The sequence below is a fragment of the Neopsephotus bourkii genome, unplaced genomic scaffold, assembly GCF_033783945.1.
Source record: "Neopsephotus bourkii isolate Nb327-2 ecotype Australia unplaced genomic scaffold, CSIRO-AGI_Nbou_v1 NB_838, whole genome shotgun sequence".
Taxonomy (NCBI): Eukaryota; Metazoa; Chordata; class Aves; order Psittaciformes; family Psittacidae; genus Neopsephotus; species Neopsephotus bourkii.
Window position 1 is genome coordinate 2,645,152 of NW_026901334.1, and position 24,266 is coordinate 2,669,417.

Here is a 24,266-nt window from a genome sequence, read left to right on the forward strand (position 1 = left end):
AGGCACACACTGGAGCTCAGCGGGCAGCAGTTACCCCTGCACTGAGCTGCTCCGAGCTGAAACCTCGTGGTCCTTTGCTGGTGGGGCCAGCTCGGTGCCTGGGTGCTCTCTGGGGCCGGGTCACCTCCTCCTGCTCCCTGTGGCTGCCGGGTATCTCCAGCAGCAGCACCGCCAGGAACACCCTGCTCCTCCTCACCAGTAGCTCATAGAGATGTCCATAGTGTGTTATGTTCTCTAGGAAGGCGTTGTGAGATGTGTCTGTTGTGGGCCTGCTCGAGGGGTTAGGATGGTTCTGATATGGCCAGTACTAAACAAGAGAAGAAAACTGGATGGGTCCATGGCTTCGTGATTGAACCCGACTCTGTGCAATGCAAACTTTGTGAGGTGCACGCTCCTTGTCGAGAGGGAGGTGTCTGCTGGGATGCTCAACCCTGCTCCTTTTCCCAAGGGTGATGGGAACTTCACTGCTGGCACCCGAGAGCTGCGTCGGGGCCTTTTGTACCTCCGTGGCAATAGTGGGAACCGTTGGAATGTGGCAGCCTTGCTCTTCCCTGGACCAGCTGCAGGTTCTCTTCCCAAATCCATCCTCCGGCCGTCGCCCATGAGGTAGGTCTGGTGGCTTGAGGAGGGGAGGAGGCAGCCAACGACACCCGAGCAGCTTCTGTTCTTACGGCTTTTACGCAGCTCAATGCAATCCTGGCTTCTGTAGATAGGTGAATGTAATTCCGTGTTGGACCTGCCTGTGCCCAGAAGTATGAGACATGCTGTTGTACCACGTCACCTTCCGAGCGGAGCCGGGCCTGCCCCGCTCCCCTGCTGTATTGATGAATGTATCGACGCTCTCGTTCCGTGTTCACACTCTGCTTTTGGCCAGCTTTGTGATTTGTAAATAGGAAATCAATAAAGACATTTGGGTTGTCTTTACAGGAGCGGTTGTTGGTATGGATGGAAGGGAGCAGAGGGGGCATCAGTGGAAAGGTGGAAGGGGCAACCATGTCCTTCACCCCCACAAAGGGCACAGGGTCCTTTCACTAGGTGAGTGCTCTCCTATGGGGAGCATCCAGCAATCTGGGCTGGAGGCTTTGTTGGGACCTTGGCCTGGTCCCTCTGGGATGCATTGGTGCTGTGCTTGAGGAAGCTGGAACTGCCCACATTGGGCGCACCAGCTTCCTGGCTTTGAAATGGGAACATCCACTGGGAGCCACGGGGAGAGCTGGGTTGGGCAGGGAGATGCTGGAGCCCCGCTCTCCCCGCAGCACACAAAAGGAGGGGATGCGTTTTCACCCTGCAGCAGGGCTGGGAGCTGGAGCCAGCCATGGAGGGGCTGAGGAACCCTCTGCTGGTCCAGGTCCCACGGGGAGGGGATGCTGGGCCGGTGTCCCCGCTCCGAGCACTGAGCAATGAAGCACAAGAGCACGGGTAGGGTTTTATTATTTTTTTATTTGATTTTTTTTAACGTTTTTTATTAAAAAAAAAAAAAAAAAAAGCCCCTAACTCCTATGGCTTCCAGGAAGCGTCAGAGACCCCGAAAACGCCGTTTTCTGGCCACTTTGTCTCAAAGCAGAAACTGAACCCACGATGGAACCCGCGCCCTCGGTACCCCCGCACTGCTGGGGGCTCCTCGCTGCAGGGCCCTGAGGCCTGGGGCTGCCCCCGCGGCTCCTCCTCGGCTGCTCCATCGGGATCCGCTTCCGGGCACAATTTAAGGCGATTTTGACAACTTCTGTGTCTGTTTCTTTGCCCCCTTGGGAAGCGAGGCCAAGCCCTGCCCCATGGCCCCCCCCGCCCTGGGAGAAGCCAAAGCCAGGGGCAATCCCCAGCTCCCCCATGTGCAGCCAGGACAGGGACACCCCAACCCCTGCCTTGGGACCTCCCCCAGAGATGCTCAGTTTGGACAAACATCTTGAAGCAGCCACAGATGATCCCATCCCTTCCCATTCCCTGCTCCACACCCCCAAGCCTCAGCCCCTCTCTTGGGGCAGAACAACAGGGTTTTGGTAAAGAGAAGTGTGCCCCCCCTCCCCAGCAATGTGCCATGATCAATACAGAAACAGCGCACGGGTCCATCACGTGGGGAAGCTGCAGTGCCCTGGGGGTGATGAGGAACAAGGGGAGCGTGTGGGGTGTCCCTGTGTGTGTCCCTGTGTGTCTGTGTGTCCTTGTGTGTGTCCATGTATGTGTCCATGTGTGTCCATGTGAAAGCTGGAAAGACTCCAGTTTCCCCCGGCCCGGTGCAGGCAGGACAGAGCCGAAGCCACGCAGCAGCTCCATCCACCCCAATGCCCTTCACCATCGGCCACGCTTACCCTGTGCCTCCTCCCTGGCACCCTGGGGCAGCCCCAGGGCCCAGACCCGTGCCAAAGGCTCTGTGACACCAGAGAGGCTGAGGAAACGCTGCCCCGCAGCCATGGTGGCCCCTGCCAACAACCGAGCCCCACTGTGGCGCTGGGGCTGAGCCGGCTTCTGCTTCCCCTCCATGCCCTGCTCACCGGTCCCTTTGGTCTCAGCAGCGATGCTGGTGCCCAACGTCCTGGCCCCGCGGCCCCCAGCCCCGCAGCCACCGCCCGGGCCCTGCAGGCCCCGCGCTCGCCCGTGCTGCTCACAAAGTGCATCGTGATGTGCGCTGGAAACGCGGTTCCTGGCCCTGGCGCTTCTCACCGTACCGAGCGCTCGGCCCCCAGCGGGGAACCCAGCGGGGCCAGGGGCAGCAGCAAGAGCCGGAGGCAGGAACGCTGCAGCTGACGGTCAAAGACTGAGGACTCCGCACTCGGCACCGAGACTCACTTTAAATTAACTTAAAGAGACAGAGAAGCAACAGAAAAATAGGGAAAAAAAGGGAAAAAAAAGAAACCCCCAGCTCTGCTCCTGCTGCGCCCGCGGCTCTCGGCCCGCGCCTGCGCCCGCCGGCAGTGCCGCCTCAGTCCGGAGCTGATCCCCGCTTGCGAGCGGGACCCCCCCGCGGCGCCGCCGGGGCTGCGATTCGGGAAGGTTTTTTTTTCTTTTCTTTTCTTGTCTTTTTTTTTTTTTCTTTTTTTTCTTCTTTTTTTCTTTTCTTTTTGCCGGGCGCAGGAACCGCAGCGGCTGCGCCGGGGCCACCCCCGGCCAGGCCAGGCCAGGGCAGGGCAGGGCAGGGCAGAGCGGGGAGGCCCCGCTCCCCGCCTGGGGCGCTGGGGGAGCCCGGCCGGGCTCAGACCCCCCCAAACCCAGGGGCCACCACCGGCTCCGTGGGACAAGACCCAGCCCCGGCCGGAGGGAGAGGAGCCACCGCGGCCCCGGCCGCTCACTTGCGCCGCTTGGTGGTTTTCCTCTTCCTTCTCTTGAAGAAACAGCAGCACCTGGGGACAGGGGGGACATCGGGGACAGCGTCAGGGTCTGGGCCTGGACACGGAGGTCAGGGCAGAGAAAACCCTCAGTGAGCCCCGTGGGTGCAGAGCTGAGGCAGGAGGTGACCCTGGAGCACCGAGAGGGTCACAGGGAGATGCTGCCCATAGCACACAATGGCAATGCCGGAGGCTGGAGCTGGGGCCGGTGTGAGAACCAATCTGTGCATGTCCCTGTGCACTGAGGGAGCTGCGAGCCATGGGGCTGGGGGTGGTGGCTGCCCTGCCAGACACTCATGGGCTGCTTGCTCTGGAGGGGACCTGACAGCAGCACAGGGCAGCAGCCGAACCCTCCCCATCCCCATCCCCATCCCCATCGCCATCCCCATCCCACGAGCACCCACGGTGCCCTTACTTTGTATCGTCTGTCACCTCCACCTCGGTGGGGGCTGTGATGGGCGCGTTCGAATGTCCTGCCGTGGGGTCATCCGTGTTCAGCTCGCCGTTGGTGGAGCTCATCACCTGGGGAGAGACGAGCGTCAGCGTGGGGCAGCCCATGGGGCGCAGGCTGGTCCTGAGCCTCATCCCCAGCCCCACGGCCCTGCTGGGAGCACGGAGCCCCCCACGCAGGCAGCAGGAGGGTGCTGAGCCCCGGTGCTGTGCGCTCCCAAGAGCTCCATGGCACAGAGGGGCTGAGCCCTCCGTGTCTCCAGGCACCCATGGGCCTACCAGCAGAGGGGTGCGCTGGCAGCCGGCTCCACCCTGCCCGGAGGCACAGTCCTGAAGCTGGGCTGGCTCCAAGGAGCTGCCATGGTTGAGCATCCGGACACAGTTTTGCTCCCCAGCCCCAAGCCCCAGCAGTGCTGGGCCCTGTGGGACTCAGCCCAGTGCCCCGAGCTCCTGCTGGGGCAGCAGGGCCATGCATGGTGCCAGGATGACCCCAAGTCACCAAAGCAAGGACAGGGCTGGCAAAGGCACCTGGGACTTGCTTGGATCCCCCCTCCTGTGCCCACTGCCCCCAGGCAAGGCCAGGGGCAACCTGGGGATGCACCAGAGCATCACCGAGCTGGCGAGGAGGCTCAGCCGTACCCATGGCCGAGCTGACAGCCGCAGTGCCCAGCCGGGGCACATCAAGCTACAACAGCACATCCACCCCCCCAATGAAGCCCAGAGACCCCCCTGCATCTCCAACACCCCCCACAGCGCGGGCACAGGCAGAGGATGGGGTGGGAGGGTGCAGAGCAGGGAGAGCAGGAGCAGACACCATGGGGGGGAAGCGGCTCGGGGGGAGCAGGGCAGAGCACAAGCTGGACCCACGGCCTGCCCTGGCAGCAGTGGGAGCCAGGCCCATGCCTGGCACCGAGCACCAACAGAGCCCCAGCGGCGCAGCAGCAGCAGCAAGGGAGGAAGCAGAGAGGGAGGAAGCAGCGCAGGCCCAGCCGGGGGCACCCAGCAGGGACCCACATGGGCTGGACCCCACCAGCCCAAGAGGGGCCGAGGGGCGGCGGCGAGCACGGGGCTGACGGCGCGAGCCGGGACCGAGGCGGGGAGATGAGCACAAGGAGTGCCCAGGGCAAGGGAGGAGAAGCCGGGCCCGAAGCCGTCGCTCCCATCACGGTACCCAGGCAGTCCCCAGGTGGGATGAGGCCGCGATGTCCGGCAGAGCCTGATGCCCACCCTGCTGCTTCATCCACCTCGTACCGCCCTCCGCATCCCACCGGCAGCACTGGGGAGCCCTGGGGAGCAGCTCCAGCCCCGGGGCCAGGCCTTGGGCACCTGTGGCCGCTCACCAGGCACAGGTTGGGCTCTGCTCCCCCCCGCGCCCGCCCCTGCCCTCGGCGCGTGGTGCGTGTACCTGGACGGACCCCCCGAGCCTGCCGGCTGCCAGGTGAGCTCCCAAAGGCTCCTGGGCAGGCTGCCCACCGGCCTGAGGATCCCACAACTCCGTCCCCTCGGGCGGCTGCTGGCGCCAGGCAGGAGGAACAGGACGAAAAGAAACAAAAGAAAAGAAAAGAGGAAGAATGGGGGAAGAGAAGGGAGAGGCGGGGGGAGAAGGGCAGGAGAGGAGTGGCAAAGGGAGTCGAGAAAAATAAGACATGCAAAAGCCAAAACGCAACCGGAGCAGCGCGAGTTTGGGGAGGGCGCTCCCGGAACAGTCCCTGCGGTGACAATGGGGGGCTGCGGCCCCCCTGCCACATCCACACACACTCACAGGCACCCCCCAGCAATGGGGCTGGGCTCTGTGTGGGTCCTCTCCACGCCAGGGAGAGTGAAGAGCCCTCAGGGCATGGCCAGCGCCAGGCAGAGCTGCAGGGGGGGATGCAGCCAGGCTGCTCCCCTTCGACCACAACACCCCAGGGCCGAAGCTCTGCTCCTCGAGGGCACCCCAGTGCCAAACCCTCGCCATGGGGAGCCTGGCACAGCCCCACGGCTGCCGGGGGACCCTGCACCCCCAGCTTGGACACTGCTCCCGCGCTGTGGGAGTTCTGGTGCTTTGCCTTTCCCAGTGCTGTCAAGAAGGGACACGGAACACGGCGGTGCTCAGGTGCTGCAGGGCTGAGAGCAGACCTTAACTGGGAGCAAGTTCCCAGGACTGACACAGAGGAGCCTGGAAGATGTCCCCCTCTCCCGATGGAAGCACAGCCCAGCCACGGGCCACTGGGAGCCAGGGCTGACCCAGGAGCCATGAGGGTGACGAGGACAGGGTGCTGAACCCTCAGCTCCAGGCGCTCTGCTCCCCATGGAGGTCCAAGGCAAGAGGATGAGGTCAGTGCAGGACTGCTGGGGACACGCATGAGGCTCTGCTCCTGATGGCAGCAGTCCCACAGCCATGTTTCCTGCTCCAGGGTAGGCCAGGCCATGGCACCAGAGCAGGCCTGGGCAGCCCGGCCCCTTTCCCACACTGATGCAGACAGGGAGCTGCCTGCACAGCTCTGCCCCTCTCCTTGCCCAGGGCTGCTCCCTGTGCTCCCAGGGCACAGCCAGCCCTGCTCTGCAGCATGGGGCAAAACGCTGCCAAGCTGCACCACAGATCCCCGAGGCCCAGGCATTGCCCTCCCTTGCCCTGTGTCCTCATCACACTGATGAAAGTGGCACCACGAAGACAAGCAACAAAGCTACTCCCATAGGGACATGGCACTGGGGACATGGTCCTCAACACAAGGTGGCTCAGTCTGTGCTGTGCCCCCCATCAGCCAGTGCCAAGCCCTGCAGCTTGTCCAGGCCTGGTGCTTCTCCACTGTGCTCCAGCCTCCCATGGCTGCTTCATCCCGCTTCTGCTCAGCTGCCTGGCCCCAGGGATACTGCCCTGGTCCCCCCATCAACCCCATTCCTGCAGGAAGGAAGGCCTCCCGCAGACAGCCCTAGGGGGGAGAAGGATGCTCCAGGCCCCGATGGGTGCTGTGGGTTGGTGGGCAGGAGCCCACACTGTGCTCCCCCACAGTCCCGTGCCCCACGGGGCAGCGCCGCTGCTCACCTGGTGTTTGGTGTGTGGCTGTGCTTTGTCTCTGTTCGGGGGCTGCACCTGCACCTCGCTGTGCATCGTGCCAATGGGGGTGGGCTGGGGACAGGACAAGGACAAGGACAACATCAGCCACAGCACAGGAGCCCACCCGCCACCCAGTGCCCCTCAGCTGAGCAACCACGATGTGCACAGCATCCCAGAGTCAGGGCCTGACCCCAGCCCCAGCAGCTCCACGCTGCAGTGAGCTCATGGAGGGTGCCCACAGCAGAAAGCAAGGTGCCAACTGGCCTGCTGGGCTCCCCTTAGCTCCAGGAACCTATTTCTGTGTCACAGCTCTAACCCATAGGCATGGCAGCCCCAGTGGGGAGCTGGCTGCTGATGGAGCTGATCTCTTGGCCACAAGTGGTGCATGGCAGCAACGACCGCTGTGATGCTGCTGCCTCAGACCATGCTCATCTCCCCCCACCTCCCCGGGCACCCTGGGGCCCTGCTCCCGCTCCCTCCCACTCACCAGTGGTTTCCCTGCCCAGTCATACTCGTAGTCGAACACGTAACCGTTCCTCTCCAGCAGGTCTGTGAAGAGCTTCCGCAGGTAATCGTAGTCAGGCTTCTCGAAGAAATCCAACCGCCGCACGTAGCGCAGGTACGTGGCCATCTCCTCTGCGGGGACAGAGCGGGCTCAGTTGGGGCAGGGGGACCAGGCGCCAGGCCAGGGCGAGCTCTGGGGCCCGGCCATGCCGAGTGCCCTCACCTGGGAAGTTCTCACAGAGCACCTCCACTGGAGTGGCTCTTTTGGTGTCGCCGATCTTCTGATACCTCTCCTTTAGTGTGTCAGCCTGCAGAGACAAGGAGCAGGTCAGCTAAGGGCCAGGCATGGCCCCAAAGAGGGTGCTATCAAACCACAGGTGGTTTCTTGCTCCCCCTTTTCCAGGGAATAGCAAGAGCTGATTCCCAGGGAGCCCCCTCAGCCAGGGCAGGTCTGGAGGACCAACACCAGGGAGTGCAGTTCCAAGACAGCCACTGCGAGAGCAGTGGGGATGCCCACAGAATGGTGCAGAGAGGGGGACATGGCACAGCAATGGCCTGGCACAGAGCTCAGGGCAGCACAGTGAGGGCCTGGCACAGAGCAGCAACTCCTGCATCTGGCAGGATGCTGACTCTCTGACACCCCAAGGGCCACTGCTTCCCCCCCACTCCCCAATGCTGCCCATGCCAGGGCTGAGCCAGACCCACAGGATAGCCCAGGGACAGCGGGGGGTGGTTGTTACCTTGAGGCCTTGCCAAGGCAGGCTCCCACGCAGGAAGTACATAAACATGTGCCCTAATGCTTCCAGGTCATCCCTGCGGCTTTGTTCTGCATAGAGAAAAACAGAAACATGGGCACATTCCCACTGCAGCCACTGTCCCTGCCAGACCCTGCAGCACCCCAATCCCCTGCCAGCACCCCAGGCTGAAGAGCAGGAGAGGCATTTTGTCCCCAGCAAGTCCCCTTCCTTGTTCCTTTGCCCAAGAGGCAGGGCTGGCCACACGCACCTTTCCCAAGGTGGGTGTTGATGCTCATGTAGCGTGCTGTCCCTGTCAAGCTCTTGTGCTCTCGGTAGGGGATGTGTTTTTTGGTCTCGGGGTCAATATACTCTTTGGCCAGGCCAAAATCGATGATGTGGATGGTGTGCTGCCGCTTGCTGCCCGGCCGCCCCACCAGGAAGTTCTCTGGCTTGACGTCTCTGTAGATGAGGCTTTTGGTGTGGACATACTCCATCCGTGTGATCTGGGGGCAGAAGGAGAGCTCAGCACCATGGCAGAGATGCACCGTGTGTCCCCCACACCTCCCTGCACCCTTTTCTGATACCCTCAGCCCCAGCCAGCAGCCCTGCTCCTGTCACCCTGGGTTGAAAGGATGGGCACAACAGACCCTCCAGCCCTGGGAGACAACCTCAGTCTGGCTGCATTTTGGACACACAGTGAGAGATGCTCATTTGTGCTGCATGGGGGTGAGGAAGAGCTCTCCTACAGCAGGGAAAGAGTGAGGTATGGATGAGGTGGTCTGGGATGTACCAGCGAGCAGGGTCTCCTGCAGCCTGCCCGGCACTCGTTCACTCCTTCCCATCTCCTTCCCTGTGGGGTCCCCACACTGCCCAACCAGCCCAGGCTGGGCTGTGACCATGCTGGGATGAGCAGTGTGGAGCTGTGGGTGAAGGGGAGGTGCTGCACTCACCAGCTGGATTGCGATCATCAGGACAGTCTTGAGCGTGAAGGTCCGATCACACAGATCAAAGAGATCTTCTAGGCTGGGTCCTAGCAGCTCCAACACCATGGCATTGTACTTCCCACAGGGGCCAAAGTAGTAAACCTGAGGAATTCCTTCTGCAAGAGACAGAGCAGGGGCTGTCAGGGCTTGCAACAAGGCTGAGGAGTGTGGCTCCCTCCCAGCTGCATAGAGCCTGGCTCTGCTCTTAGCCAGAGGGCAAAGGAGGCAGCTCCATCTGCATCCCTACATCCCTCTGCCTGCTGCGGGGGAGGTGGGGGGGAAAGAACTCAATGAAAAGGGATCAAAGATCAGATGTGGCTCTGGGTAAAACCAACCTCCCCCAGCCGAGCAGATGGGCAGGAGGTGCTCAGCCCAGGGAGCAAAGGGGCAGAGTCACATTGAAAGGAAGGCTCTTTCCCTGCAGTGTCACCGTACCTGCATTGCCGAGCTGTTTGTAGAACCGGTACTCCAGGTGCAGCTGGGGGGCCCGGGATTTTATGGGTTCCTTGGAGGAGAGAAGGAGAACAGTTAAAGCTGTTGTAGGGAGCAGGATGTCAGGGTGTCAGACACCTCCCTCACGTGCTGGCAGCAGCTGGACTAAGGCCATTTGGACTTGAGAAGAACTGGTATAAAATGGGATGATGAGGAAAACTGGTCCATACAGGAGCTAGATCCACCCCCCCTCTCTGGGGAGATCTGGGTGCTAGGGCAGGCATTAACGGGTGTAGGTATAAGTGGGGAGCAGCCTCTCCCAGAGGTCTCTTTGCTGCTGGCACCAGCTGAGTGCAGGCACAGCCCACAGCAAAGCCTGGAGAAGCAAAGCCCCAGATCACCCCACCTGCAGTGATGTGCACTACTTTGCCTGCCCTCAATTCCTGCAGCGAGCACAGCTCCTCACAGCCACCCACCCACCAGGGACCCAACCCACCCTGCCCCGACAGCCTGGGTGCCATCAAGAGTCCTTCCCGGGTGGCCTGACCATCCCACCCCAAGCACAGAGGCACTCACCAATTTGATAGCTACGTATTCGTTCGTGTAGAGGTTCTTTCCTGCAGGGGGAGACACCAAAAAGGCAATTGAAAGCAAGTGAGCCTCTGCACCAACCCCACTGCACAGCCTGTCCAGGCCCCAGGGGCTGCAGAACATCCTGAACAGGTTCAGCAGCTCCCACAACACATGAACAGGCCTCAAGGAACCAGACAGAGCAGGAGCCCACTGTGGGGAGTTGCAACATGCCTGGTAATTACCCCCAGATGGGGTACATGGATTCCTCTGGGATGGGCAGTGCTGCTGGGAGGGGGCAGCTTCCCAGTCCAGACCTGCAGGGATGTGACTGGCCAAGGCAGGAGCAAGGCTGGGCTTGGTGTTTCTCCCAGCCCCAGCCCTGCATGCAGAGGAGCCACCCTGCTCTGGTAGGGCTGTCCAGAGTTGGGGATGCTGCTCTGTTGCCCTTGGAACCACACAGAGAGGGGCAGGAAGAAAAGACCCCCAGGAGCATGGGGGCAGCTCAAGGCTTTACAGCTCACAGGGTTCTGAAGACACTGTATTAGGTGGGAATCCCTTCCCCAGGCCTGGGGTCACTCCTAGGGATGGCACAAACATCCCTGGGAGCATCCTTTGGGATGCTCCCACCCACCCCAGGGTGCAAGGAAAGCCAGGAGCAGACCCATGCATGAGGGGGAGCTGAAGACACCGATGTGCTGCAGGCAGGGTCAGACAAGTGCCTCCAAGCACCCAGGAGAGCTGCAAGGGCAGCCAGGCCACCCCAAAACCTAGGAATGACTTCCAAGAGAGCTCAGCACCTCTACGGGACTTTTCACCCCCGTAACGACAGAAAAGTTGAGCTAATGGTGTCTGCACATCATCCTGCTCACCCAGGCTGGGGCAGCCAAGCAGGGGGCATAAGGAAGGTATCACACCCATCAGGACAACTTCTGCCCCACATCTATAAAGGCTAAAAGAGCTTTGCAGAAAGAGCTCTGAGGGCCCCTTCAGGGCCCCGGGGAGATGGGAGTTAAGGCAGCAGGCTCCCTGCAGGGCAGCAGAGCTGCAGCCGCACTGCCGGCTGCGTGCGTGGCTGAGGGAGCTGCATCTGTCTGCTCGGATCTGCTCCAAGCAATTTGCTCAGGGAGCAAACTCCTCCTGGCATAAGATTTCATGTGCTCTGACTGCTGCTCTGCACCTGAAGCAGCAATAAATCCTCGCCGGCTGCCATCAGAGCCAGCTGCTGAGCGCCAGAGCTGGTGGCAGGATTACGGGAAGAGGGATGAATGGGAGATATTAATGGAGCAGCTCCTCCCAGGGACGGGCTCTGCAGCCAGAGGGGCTCAAGCCTGCTGCCTCCTGTCCCATCCCTTGTTCCCTGGGAGCAGAGCCCAGCCCCTCCTGGCTCCATCCTCCTCTCAGGCACTTGTAGGGAGCCATCAGGTCCCCCCTGAGCCTTCTCTTCTCCACCTGAACCCCCCAGGTCCCTCAGCCCTTCCCCATCACACTTGGGCTCCAGGCCCTGCACCAGCTCCATCCCCTTCTCTGGCCCCTCTCCAGCCCCTCAATGTCTCTCTTGCAGTGAGGGGCCCAGAGCTGAGCACAGGATTCATGATGCAGCCTCACCAGAGCCCAGTGCAGGGGCACAATCACTGCCCTGGTCCTGCTGCCACACTGGTGCTGATCCAGGCCAGGATGCTGGTCACCGCCCTGGCTGCCTGGTTAGTGTCTGGGTTTTCCTCCTCTCCCAACCCACCCCAAAGCACCACAGAGGAACTGCCATGAGGCCCTGCTGTGAGCAGAAGGTGCTGGCCTCACTCCTGAGGACACAGGGAGCTGACAGCAGCACTGGGCTGCAGGCACCACAGCCACCAGCCTTGCTCCAGTCACCCCTGCTGCCACCAGCTTCCTCCTGCCTTGTGCAGGGGGGACCATAGGGAGCTGCAGGCAGTGGGTGCTGCCCAGGGGACAGGGCCTGGCACTATGCTTGTGCATCACCCAGCATTCCAAGAGCAGGATGAACATGGAAGGGCAGGAACCCAGCATGGCTCTGGCAGCCAGGAACTCCTGCCCAAGTCATTCCTCTGCTGGCTTCCCACAGAGGCCACAAACCCTGTTTGATTTTGGACCCCTCTGCCCCTAGGATGACACTTGCTTTGATCCAGGGCAGCTGAGCTGTGGCACCTGAAGGACAGAGCAGCACCCACCTGCTTCAGGAAGACAACCTCATCTTCCTCCATCCCTGAGCCCTGGGAGCTGAGGAGGCACCTCCTGCCTTTTATTTTATTGAAAGGCAAATGTCCAAAGAAGATGTGGGAGCTTTTAAACACTGAGCTACAGTTTGTAACCAGCCTGCCTTGAGAAATGAATTCCTCAAGGAATGAATCCCTCAAGGAATCCCATTCCCAAGGGAAAACTGAGTGTCCAGCAACAGCTGGAGAGCATTCCTGCTCATGCCACCACTTCACAGCAGGATCCCTCTGGTCCCTTGCCATTCATCTGCAGTTGGAGGAATCCCTCCTTTCTGTGAGGTGCTGAAAGCATTCCTGAGCCCTGATGCAGCTCAGAGGCACACCTAAGGAAGAGAGATGTGATTTTAGGAGAAAAGCCACATAGCTGTGGCTTTCACTGCTGTGATGAGATCCTTTGCTCAGGCCTTTACCATGCTACAACCAGGCACTACAAGAGTGTGACAGGGCAGGAAAACCATGTGAAGGGACCAGAAGCTTCTCTTGCTGATGGCAAGGACAAACTCGCAGCAAGAATCGACCAGAGCTCATCCCTTCAGCCACGAGCAAACAGAGCACACTGCTCCCAAAGCCCTGCAGCAGCTCTGCTCTGAGCAGCCCTGACTGCCAGCTCCACAGATGCTCCTCAGATCCCCCGTGAGACTCATGTCCACCTCGGTGCTGTCCCCACAAAGCAAGGGGGAGGCCAAGGCAGGGTCCCACCCACCCTCAGCACTGAGCACATCAGACAAAGAACAGCCACGGCCCCAGCTGTTCCAGAGTCAACTGAAACTGATCCCACTTAGAGCAATCCCTGGGTCTCTCCAGCACCAGCACAGACCCTCCCCTGCTGAATGTGGGAACCTCTAGGCTGGATTTTCAACAGTGTTTTCCCAAGCTCTGCAATTAAGTGGTGATCCCATGGGGAATTTGGGATCGGGACAGTTCAGCCTGGCACCAGCCAGTCTGTCAGCTGGGAAGAGCTCTACCATTAACTCCCTGCAGACAGGGGCAGCCCAGCAAGGTGGGAAAACTCTCCCCACCCTCTATACAGTACCTGCAGCCCCCCACCTCCTGCTCCTGCTCAGGCAAACACCCTGCCCTGATCACCATGTCCCTGTGGGGCTAGTACTGAGCTGGGTTTCAAAAGGTGCTGCTTAACATAGCACAGAGCAACAAGGCAACTGCTGCCCCAGATCTCCCTCCCCAGGACACCAGCCCCTTTCCAAGGCACTCGCAGCCAAAGCCAATGTTCCACTGGCATGTCCCATGTGCATTCCTGGGGACATCCCAACCACACTGCTGGGCACTGCCACCTCTTCCAGCTGCCTGATGCCAACCCAAGAGTTGACAGCTTGCTGAAAGCCTCCTGGGACAGGAGCAACCCACCCACCCTCCAAACAAGAGTCTGCTTGAACCTGACATAGTTCAACATGGAAAGCAACCATGGGAGGAGTCTGGGTTTCATTCAGACCCTTCTTTCACCTGCATAAAATGTGAGGAGAGTCTCTGAACACCCAGCTTTGCCAACTGGAGAGTGCACCCAGGATAACACACTGACTCCTCCCCAGCAGAGCCCATCTCCTGAGGACACAGCAGCATCCCATGAAACACTGCTTGCTAAGTGTTCCTGGACTGGAGTAGGGGGGGATACACACATCCAGGCCTGCATGGGCAACTGCCACTTCCAACAGACAGGACTGAGGTGCAACACTCTCCCTCACAAACCCAAAAGTAACAGGTATGGGGAGCAGATGGGCACCATGCCTGGATTGGGTCCTTTGGTTCTGACAGGCTTTGAAAGACTGAACACAGCACAAAGGGGCTGAGGGGATCTGTGAAGGAAGCAGGGGCTACCTGCAACGTGCAAGGCTTCAACACTGGATGGCCGCCCAACACCCTTGGTGCTGGTGGTCACAGGCACCCTCCTGCTGCCTGAGCAGGGTGCCAGGGCCCCGTGAGGACAGAAGATGACCCTTCTCACCTAGACGGAGCTCTCCAAAATTGCCGCATCCAATCTTCTTGCCGACCCGGAAGTTGGGACCCACCATTAAGACTCCCGAGTTGGTTCCAGCACTCCGGCTTCCATGACTGCTCCTTCCTCCACCTGCCTTGGACATCCTTTTACCTTCCTCCAGCTCCCCTTTCCCTCCTCTCTTATCAAAATCCATAAGTTTGTGATACCCCGGCCTCTCCACGGTTACGCTGCTGCCATACAAATCCCAGAGCTGCCGAAAGTTGAGGGGTGAGGAGGACAGAAGCAGGGTTCTTCCTGGTTAATACACCATCCCGGGGAGCAGGGGGAGGGCGGGCTGTGGAGGAGGCGGGGGAGGCGGCCACACAAGGGTGCTGGGCTACTGCAATGTTAGTGCTTCCCAAGGTCCGGCCGGGATTGTCATCGTCGCCTGTTACAGGGAGGTCTTTGGTGGAGAGAACATCCTGTGGAGAGGGTCCTCCCAGCGCGGCTCCTCGGGCTCCCAGCTGTAAGAGGACAGGGAGAAAATCAGCACAAGAAAACACAGGGGCAGAAGACAATGGGAGGCTCCAGGCTCCTACCCCCTGAGCCCCTCCAACACCTCCCCTGCGTTACAGGTAACCCACAGTGATGAAGGGATGCTGCAGTCAAGGGGTGGGAGAAGCTGGGGTAGCAGCAGCATCACAGGGGGCCTCACATCTAAGATGCAGGCACAACTGAATTACAATCTGGCCAGGGCAGGAGGTGAAACACTTCATCACCAGGTTAGAGTCAGAAGAGAGTCATGTGGGGAGAACAGTGCCCCCACGGGGAAGGGCTGATGGCAGCTGGGACCTTCAGAGGTACCAGCCAAGCTGCTGGTGGCCAGACTTGAACCCCCCCCACCCCAAGAGTACAGGACAAACAGAACCATGGAGTGGTTTGGGTTGGAAAAGATCTTAAAGCTCACCCAGCTCCAACCCCTGCCACGGGCAGGGACCCCTTCCACTGGAGCAGCTTGCTCCAAGCCCCTGTGTCCAACCTGGCCTTGAGCACTGCCAGGGATGGGGCAGCCACAGCTTCTCTGGGCACCCTGTGCCAGCGCCTCAGCACCCTCACAGGGAAGAGCTTCTGCCTTGTATCTATAACCTGGACATCACCTGGTTTACTTGTACCCCATTACCCCTTGTCCTGTCACTACAGCCCCGATGAAGAAAAGACACACATAATCCTCTGCACCACGACACAAACCACACCAGGCGTGCCCTTTCCTACGAAGCGAAAAGAGGATATTCTGAATGCTGCCTGTGCAGAGGCTGTGCCCAGCTGAGTCACAGCACTGCCCCCAGCATCAGCCTCCGCTGCAGCAGGGCCAGGACCTTTTGTGCCAGAGATGTTGGGAGAGGCCCTGTGCTTCAGGCATTCCCCTTGGCCTGTCCCTACAGGCCCTTGTCCCAAGCCCCTCTCCAGGTTTCCTGCAGCCCCTTTAGGCACTGGAGCTGCTCTAAGGTCTTCCCTTCAGGAGCCTTCTCTTCTCCAGGCTGCCCCAGCCCAGCTCTCTCAGCCTGGCTCCAGAGCAGAGCTGCTCCAGCCCTCGCAGCATCTCCATGGCCTCCTCTGGACTCACTCCAACAACTCCACATCCCTCCTGTCTTGTTGCCCTAAAGCTGGCTGTAAGACTCAGGTAAAGTGAAGTACTGGGGAACAAGGCCTTCCTTTGGGATGGGAGCCCTCCTCTTCCCCCACAGGCTTCATCCTCCAGGCCAGCACCGCTGGAGCATCCCCAGAGCACAGCAGCCTGGTCTTCCAGGGCCACCCACAGCAGGTCAACCCCTGGGGACCACCCTACTGCACCCAGCCCATCCTGACAGAGGGAAATTGAGGCATGCTGAGCCTTCCAGCCTGCCCAGAGCCAGGCAGCAGCCTGGGTTCCATGCCAACAGGAAGCGGGGTGGGAGCAGCTCTGGAGCAGGGCTTCCCCGCGCTTTGTTCTCCCCAGCCCTGCGCACACACGGCCCACACGTGATATCCTGCTCATTCTTTGCTCCCCCAATGGTTTCCGCTCCAGGTTCGGTGCAGGGCCATGCCCTCCCACCCCTCTCCTGCTTTTCCCCACCTCTTGGCCTCAGGCAAGGACATGCAGGAGCAAGGAGCTGCTCTCCCAGGCATTTTGGGAACCAGCATCCCTGGGCCGTGGCTGCAGGCACATACGGGGCAAGCGGAGGCAGTGGGATGCGCGGGACACGTTCTCCACATCCCGTTTTGGGTTTGAATCAGACCTTTATGTTCCTTCCCGGGGGATTTCAGGCCCAGACTGTTTGCATAGGGTCAGGAGGCCGGCAGCCAGAGCCCAGGGTGCTCCAGCCCCCACGCTTGGGGTTATTTTGTTTTCCAAGAGTTATGGGCCAGTCTCCGCAAGGGAATTTCAGACAATGGAGAGACACAGACCTAACAGAATGGGAAAAATAAAGCCTGTTTCCTGTGAGCACTGGGAGGCTGCGCTGTCCTCCCCTGGCCCGGTCCTCCCCAGCTTTGGGAGCAGCTCTGCTCAAAGCTCCCAGCTCCAAAGCCCAATTCCAGAGAGCCCCCAGCCCTTTCCCACAGCAGGAAGCCACGGCTGTGAGTCAGGCTGGGGTGGGTGATGCTTCCCCCTGGGATGAGCCACGGGGAGCTCAGGGCTGGCAGGAATCTATTTCTGCCTCCAAAGAGCACCCAGGAGAGGCATCAGCTCACTGTACCTCAGCACCAAAGCAGGATCCACCACCCAGTGCTGGTCAGGTTTTCCACTCTGTGCCATAAAGAGATCTCTGGCCTTTAGAACTGAGAACAACCTAATTAGAAACAGAAACCTTTGGTAAAACCCCAGGACTCCCACTGCTCTGGAGCAAAGAGCCCTGCAAAACCTGTGTTTGTCACAACACATCAGCCTCTGCATGGGCAGCAGGGCCTCACACTGCCCTGTCCTGCCAGCCCAGGGGAGCAGCACCATGGGGAAGATGCCCCTGATGATCAATAGTTGCATTTTTGAACAGGAATCCTCAGCCAGAAGGTCACATCGAGGCAAGCAGCCTCAGCAAAGCACCTTCGAGGCTGGATTTGTTGGCCTGGTATCAAATCTGATGCAAGATGAGAGAAGGAAGACTTCTTTCTTTCTTTGGGGGGAAGAGAGAGGGAAGAATAAGGAAAAAAAATATAAAATTGGCCTGAAATTTGGTAAAAGACATTTCAAAGCAAGGTCTTCAACCAAAGGAGTGCTGTCCTGCAGTGTCTGCACTGCAAAGGCTCCAAGCCAGAGAGCCTGAAAGGGAAAGAAGCTGCAGCCAAGTGCAAGTGGCTTCAGCAGCTCCCCAGAACAGACCCACAGACAGTGAAGGGGCAAACCCACGGCCAAGCAATCGCTGAAACCCAAAGGGGTTCATGTTGGGTTGGTGCAACATTGGGTTCTGTCCACTTGCCACCTGGTTCTGAGCATGCCAGGGCTGCTCCAGTCCCATCTCCAGGCTTCTCCCTACAGGCAGGGGGTGAGAAAAAGGGATTGGGGATGGTTTGTTGTTTTAAGTAAAACGGAGCAGCAGCTGTGATTCTGGTGCTAGCCCTTGTCTCTCAGACCTGGAGACTGCAGTGCCGAGGCTCAGGAAGCTCCTGGCCACATCTGCAAGCATAAAATGCTTGTACAGCACCATCTGGGGCACACTGTTCTAGGCCCTTGCTACACATGCTGTGTTCCTGACCAAAAGAGGTTAGAATTAAACAGAGCAAGACAAAAGAGGGGAAGAGGAGGCAAAAATAGCAGCCCAGAGCAGGGAGTGAAGGTCAGGAGCAGGTCCATGGTGCTTCTTGGAACGGAGCCCAGGGTTCTGGACCAGCCAGCACCCTCAGGATGCTCCTACCAGCCATGGAGGCTTGACCACAGCGAGCCCTTATCTCCATAAGCCTTTGGGCTGGTTACTGGAAGCTGGTTTCCCCATGTACTCTGTGCTTTGTGAGCAAGAAATACAGCTGCATGCAGATGAAAGAGAAAAGCAAGCTTCTTGAGAGCACAAGGAAGAAAAGCCCTTGACACTACACAGCTCCAAGTACAGATCACTGCCAATTAAAAGCTAAAAATAATCCCAAATACTCTGATGTCCCAAAAGACGACCCATCAGCTGGCTCCCAAACCCAAAATGCGGACCAAAAAGCAACCAGTGGCCTTACACAGCTGAAACCAAACCCCAATACATTATAAAACTTGAAGAGGCAGATGAAGTCTCAGCTTGCAAAGAGATCAAAAGTCTGAAAACAAAGCAAGATCCAACATCTTTAAAGCAAGTACAGATGGTCCCAGATGACAGCTCCAAAGGTTTGCAGTTAGAAAGGGATTCCAGTCTCTAGTGTGGCAGCCAATGCTGCTCATCCCAAACACACTGCGTCATGACACAGGTTTCCCAAAATGAGGGGCATGGAAAGCCTCACCAGGCTTCCCACAGGAGACCCCTGTCATGGGCATGGTCCAGCCAGAGGTGGGAGTGGTGGCACGCAAGGGACACAGGGCAGGAGGACCAGAGCATCCCTAAACAAGCTCCCTGATGCATGCGTGCTTCCTAGTGCATGGAGACCACTACAGGGCTACTGGGGCCCATCTCCATCCAGCCCACCCTCTACATGAGGCCTCCAAGGACCCAACCGAGCAGGACAACTCTGGATACTCATGCATGGCCCTGACCAGAGGCCTTCCAGGTTAAGCAGGTTCAGGAGGGAAACAACTCATTTGGGGTGTGGGAGCTATAAAATGAGAAAGAGATTGGGGGGCAAAACAACCCCAACCAAACAGGCTCATTCCAACCTAATGCTGTGAACTGTAGTGGTATAAAAGATCCTCCTGAGACGCAGGGTTGGGCCCACACCTACATCCTCCATGGACCAGGCCACCATTCACACACATGCCTGTGGCAGTGGGGAGCAGTGGGAGCCAACACAAGCTGCAGGAACAAGACAGCATCCTATGGACAAAGGCTGTTCCAGCTTCTCCAAAGGCCAAGATCTGGCCATAAAGTCACCTTCTCCCACCAGCTTTAATCTGGATCAACAGGAAAGGAAGAAACCTTCTGGATTGTTGCAGTGAAGAGAAACCTGTGGTCTGCAGTGTCCTGTGCTCTATAGGGCTGGCTGGGGTCCTCTCTCTGGGCTGAAGGTGCTCACTTCTCTTTCAGCAGCTGAAAGCTTCAAGGAAAAACCTGTCCACACAAAAGGGAAATCCAGTGGATTTTCCAAGATGTAAAAATAATGCTAACTTCTCCTACCCTGGCAATTTTGTGTTCAAGCCATCTCTGTCCAAGCCCCAAACCACCAGGATTAAAAACAAAAGTAATTCAAATACTAATAATAAAGCATTAGTGGTTTCGCCCCCCCAGCTGTGCTGTGCTGGATTTGTCCTCCTGGTTTCCTCTTCCAGCTATCACATCTCTGAAGCTTTTCTCTAAATTAGAAGCATTCCCTTGTTATTGGCTATTCCGTTTCCCAGGGGATTTTTTAGACACTGAGAACTTTGGTCAGCTCTTAACCTACAACAGATGAGGCTCCAAATCTCTTCTTTCCTCCCAGCTTCCAAACACAAATATGGCTTTTTAATGGAGTTTCAATATACCTTCTTTTTAAAAAGGTTTGTGCCACATTGTCCCCTCCACAACCCCACGAGCAGCAGTTTCAACCCCACAGCAGAGAACTGCTCCCTGCTGTAGGGGACTCACAACTTGGAGGCCCCACCAGCGCTCAGCTACAGCAGGTTCTCACCACATGAAACCAGTCCTGCCCCACATGGGATTTCACTGAGCTCCTCAGAGGATACCAGATGACAAAGTCAAACCCAGCAGCCTGTTTTAAAAGCAAAGTCTCAGCTGTTCCTCAAACCCAGCACCACAACGGTGCAGCCGGTGCTGGGCAGCCAGACCATCCTTTAGCTGTGTTCATGACCCTGGAGTGCACGCAGTGACCCCAACCCAACTCCAGCCCTGAGAAAGAGTGGGAGCAAAGCTGAACCCTGTTCTCTGAATATAATGAAACTAAGGAGTAAAAAGGGGGAAAACCACCAGTAGTGTTTTCAGTTTCTAGTAGCGCCCAGAAGGCAACATGCTAAGAGTCTGCAGGACCTCACGTGAAAGTGTGAATTCCTTGCTGTGATTCTAGAACAGTTCCCTCTCTTCTGAGATGGGCATGGAAGAGCCATACAAGCCACATGATGGACAACAGCCCTGGACCAGTAGGCAGACTTCACCCTCAAGTGTGAACCACTCGCACTGCAGCTCGGTGTGCACAAGAACTCCCTTCTGGGCAGCAGGCAGCAGGACATGCCTGTTCCAAGCCTTATGAAGAAGCAGCTTCTGGCAGCAGCTCAGCAGTAATTATTTTGCACCAAAATTTCTTAATGAGGAAACAGGCCCCTCTGTAACCACCAGGAGCGGGACCGTTGCAGTGAGCGTCTGCTCGCTGCTTGCATAAGCACAAATGGAAATCAATGTGCTTTGGATAGTCCAAATTGAGAACAACCCAGATCCTCAATGTTTCTGAACACAAACGTGCTTGCAGAGTCAACAGCTCTTCCAGGGCAGGTCCTGAATTTCTCAATAAAAGCAGCCACAAAGAAAACTTCATGGAGCATCTCACCACCGCTGTGAGGGGCTGAATGCAGAACCATAGAATGAACTGGGTTGGGAAAGCCCTTTAAGCTCAACAGGTCCAACCATTGCCCAGCACTGCCAAGGCCACCACTGACCCATGGCACTGAGGGCCTTGTCTCCACAGTCTGTGAATACTTGCAGGGCCGGTGCCTGCAGCCCTGCCCTGGGCAGCCTGTTCCAATGCCTGAGCACCCTCTGGGGCAGGAATTGTTCCTCAGCTCCATCTAACCCTGCCCTGGTGCAGCTTGAGGCCGTTTCCTCTTGTCCCATCCCTTGTTCCTTAGGAGCAGAGCCCAGCCCCTCCTGGCTCCATCCTCCTCTCAGGTACTTGCAGGGAGCCATCAGGTCCCCCCTGAGCCTTCTCTTCTCCATCTGAACCCCCCAGGTCCCTCAGCCCTTCCCCATCACACTTGGGCTCCAGACCCTGCACCAGCTCCAGTGCCCCTCTCTGGCCCCTCTCCAGCACCTCAATGTCTCTCCTATAGTGAGGGGCCAGAACTGAGCAAAGGATTCAAATCTTACTCTTGTTGTTGGATCCCTGTTTAAAGCAGTTACACCTGGATGGAAAATATTAACCACACTTCACCAAGGAGCCGGAAATATCGTGATGGAAACTTCAGCAGCAGCACAGGAACCAAGCAAAAAGCTGAAAATACTTCTCTAGGAAAATTAATAATAGTAAATACACACATGCTAAATTAAGACCAGATCTGAAAAGTGGGCTGGAGAAGATGAAACACAGCGCAAGTTAAACACATCCATCCAAGAATCAAGTGCCCAAGAGAGTCAATGCACATTTTTGGGCTCAGCCACAAATTTAAACTCCCAGTGACAGAATTCCTACCATCTACCAGAAAACACACTGAGGCTTTATCAGAGAGACTCAAAGAGAAGCAGCTTTAGGGCTGACTTTACAGAGCCCACAAAAGGGGCCTGACTGTACCCCTTGATTTACCCCTTGTGTAAACACACTAAGCCCCAGGGCAGCCACCTCCCTGTTCTCAAGCCGCATCCACCTCCGGAGCCATTCCCATGGTCCCCATGCTGAATCCACACCGTGTGGAAACAGCAGCAACACCAAACCTCAGTGGGGTTTGCAAACCTGTGCTGGAAAAGCAAAACCCCTCGCTGCAAGAGGGAGTCAGGCAGCAAGATACCCATCCACCTCCTACCTATCATGCCACTGAGACGTTCCCAGCATCTTCTACCTGCTCTCTGCTCCAGTATCCCTTCTCCAAGACCAGCACCAGCCATCCTCAGGGCTGCTGGGCCAGGAGAGGTTCTGGGACACTGCTGGAAGATGGCAAGATCAGCAAATAACCCAACCCCAGCCCGAGCCTGCTGCTCACTGCTTGTACAAGGGTCACTATAGTGCTCCTGCTCATGGATGGAGCAATTTCTGTCTGAGAAAGTGCAACTTGCTTTGCTATTACTGTAAGAGGGACGCCGCAGGTAACACGTATAAGCAGAGCAGCAAACCTGGCTCTGAACAACTGAAAAGACACAGGCTCACCTCTGCCCCTGCGTGAGTGGATTTCCCGCTCCTGCAGAATCTAGAGCATCAGTTCAGCACAGAACAGAACAAAGCCAACAGGATGCTGAAGTGGTTTCAGTTTTATTAACATCAAGTTAGTGGTACTGGAAGAAAGGAAATGCATTACAAAGGCAAGTTGCTGGCTGGGAGACCTTTAAAGGACAGTAGTCAGAGCCCCAGTTTTCCATCCCTTCCCACAGCCATATGCTCCAGCGGTTTTCCTGGGACACATCCCAGCCAAGGCGCTGACATTGCCTTTCACCACAAGAGCTGGACTCAATGAGGCAGCTCATACATGGAGACACTTGAACAGTGGCCTGAGCCATCATTCCCTCGCAGGAGCTGGGTTCTGCAGCTCTCTGGTGAGTTCCTGTTTGAACCAAACAACACATCCACAATGCAGCAAGCTCTGGTTCCACACTGGATCAGATCAAATCCAGAGCTGCAAGGAACTAGCTGCCTCCCAAAAGTCCCCAGCAGCCGGCCAGCACAAACCTGTTCACCAGGGCTGTGCCTTCCCCCTTCTCCTGCTCTCCTCTCCACACGTTTATCATGCTTGACGTAAAGAGCAGAACCTGATTCTTTTCCAACCAGTCCCATCCTGCCCAGTTCCTGCACCAATTCCATTGTCACAAGCGCACCCATCCTGGGAGGGAGCCTGCAACTGTTTCGTTTCTACAGTCAAGACCCAAGACTGGCATTTACCCCACTTGTGCCCACAGCATGAAGCACGACACTTCATCCAGTTCCAACCCCTGCCATAGGCAGGGACCCCTTCCACTGGAGCAGCTTGCTCCAAGCCCCTGTGTCCAACCTGGCCTTGAGCACTGCCAGGGATGGGGCAGCCACAGCTTCTCTGGGCACCCTGTGCCAGCGCCTCAGCACCCTCACAGGGAAGAGCTTCTGCCTAAGAGCTCAGCTCAGTCTCCCCTCGGGCAGGTTCAAGCCATTCCCCCTGGTCCTACCATCATGAGCAGCAGCATGAAGGTCCATGCCTCACCACAGCAGGACAAGGCTCTGAAGAAAGCCCAGGCAGAGGTGCTCTGGTGTGCATGAGACAGAGGGTCCCACTGGATGGTGGGGTGAGATCTTCCCCTTCCACGGTGGGATGGCTCCTCACAGCTCTGCGGACAAAGCACACACCACCACCGTGTCCCACAGGATGGGCAGCAGCAGAAGGGCAGCAGAGGACACAGGAAGACACAGCCATCCAAGCACTGTCTCACAGGGAGCCATTTGAGAGCAGAGGAAGAATGCAACCCTTTCAAAGATGCCTTCAGAGATCCCAAAGCCTTGAATTCCAAGTGTTCTTCCTTCTGGCATTGCGAGGGATCAGCTGTATTACAGAATGAGGGGCTCAATATCTGCCCTCCAAAGGATAAGGGACATTTCTCAACTCCTTTCCTTATAAACAAAGGAAAATTCCTGGATGCATGTCTCCCTTCCCTTCCTTTCCTCCCCCAAGCGCAAGCTGGGTGAGTGTTTCGAATCCTTCCATCCACCTGGAGATGATTTCCTCCTCACAGAGGAGCTCCACTGAACAGCAGCATGGTGAGCCAGGGAGCAGGACACCAGTGACACACTCAGCACTTGTTCCTCCCCACAGCCTTTGGCCAGGCTCCTAAATAACCTCAGGAGCAGGAGCCTGGGACAGACACTGCCCTCTGTCACTCACACCATGGGTCTCCCCCACGACACAAATGGCTTGGAAGTGGCCAGAGCTGCCTCAGCATCACTGAACAATCCAGAGTGTCCCCACTTGCTCCCAAGTTCTAGGGAGCAGAAGATCAATGTTTAGCAGAGCATTAGCTCTCAGCACTTCCATTCTCCCTCCCTGCAGCCCCAAAGCAGGCATGGAACAAGCTAAAGCACTCCCTGC

General features: G+C 57.8%; 1 protein-coding gene across 5 annotated transcripts in view; it reads right to left on the bottom strand.

Annotated features, from left to right (window-relative positions):
- Positions 1–3,193: 3,193 nt before the first annotated feature.
- Positions 3,194–24,266, bottom strand: part of CSNK1G2 (casein kinase 1 gamma 2) — a 32,120-nt gene continuing 11,047 nt past the window's right edge. For 4 of the 5 annotated variants that reach the window (XM_061356022.1, XM_061356021.1, XM_061356020.1 and 1 more), the window contains exons 2-13: positions 14,228–14,724; positions 10,040–10,080; positions 9,467–9,536; positions 8,999–9,147; positions 8,317–8,551; positions 8,052–8,137; positions 7,535–7,619; positions 7,295–7,443; positions 6,796–6,879; positions 5,176–5,280; positions 3,736–3,842; positions 3,194–3,335 (exon numbers count right to left, since the gene is read on the bottom strand). In XM_061356022.1, coding sequence (XP_061212006.1) covers positions 3,281–3,335; positions 3,736–3,842; positions 5,176–5,280; positions 6,796–6,879; positions 7,295–7,443; positions 7,535–7,619; positions 8,052–8,137; positions 8,317–8,551; positions 8,999–9,147; positions 9,467–9,536; positions 10,040–10,080; positions 14,228–14,414 — 1,353 coding nt within the window. In that variant the 5' untranslated portion in view covers positions 14,415–14,724 and the 3' untranslated portion in view covers positions 3,194–3,280. The remainder of the gene's footprint in view (positions 3,336–3,735; positions 3,843–5,175; positions 5,281–6,795; positions 6,880–7,294; positions 7,444–7,534; positions 7,620–8,051; positions 8,138–8,316; positions 8,552–8,998; positions 9,148–9,466; positions 9,537–10,039; positions 10,081–14,227; positions 14,725–24,266) is intronic. The other variant, XM_061356024.1, reaches the window with a different exon arrangement.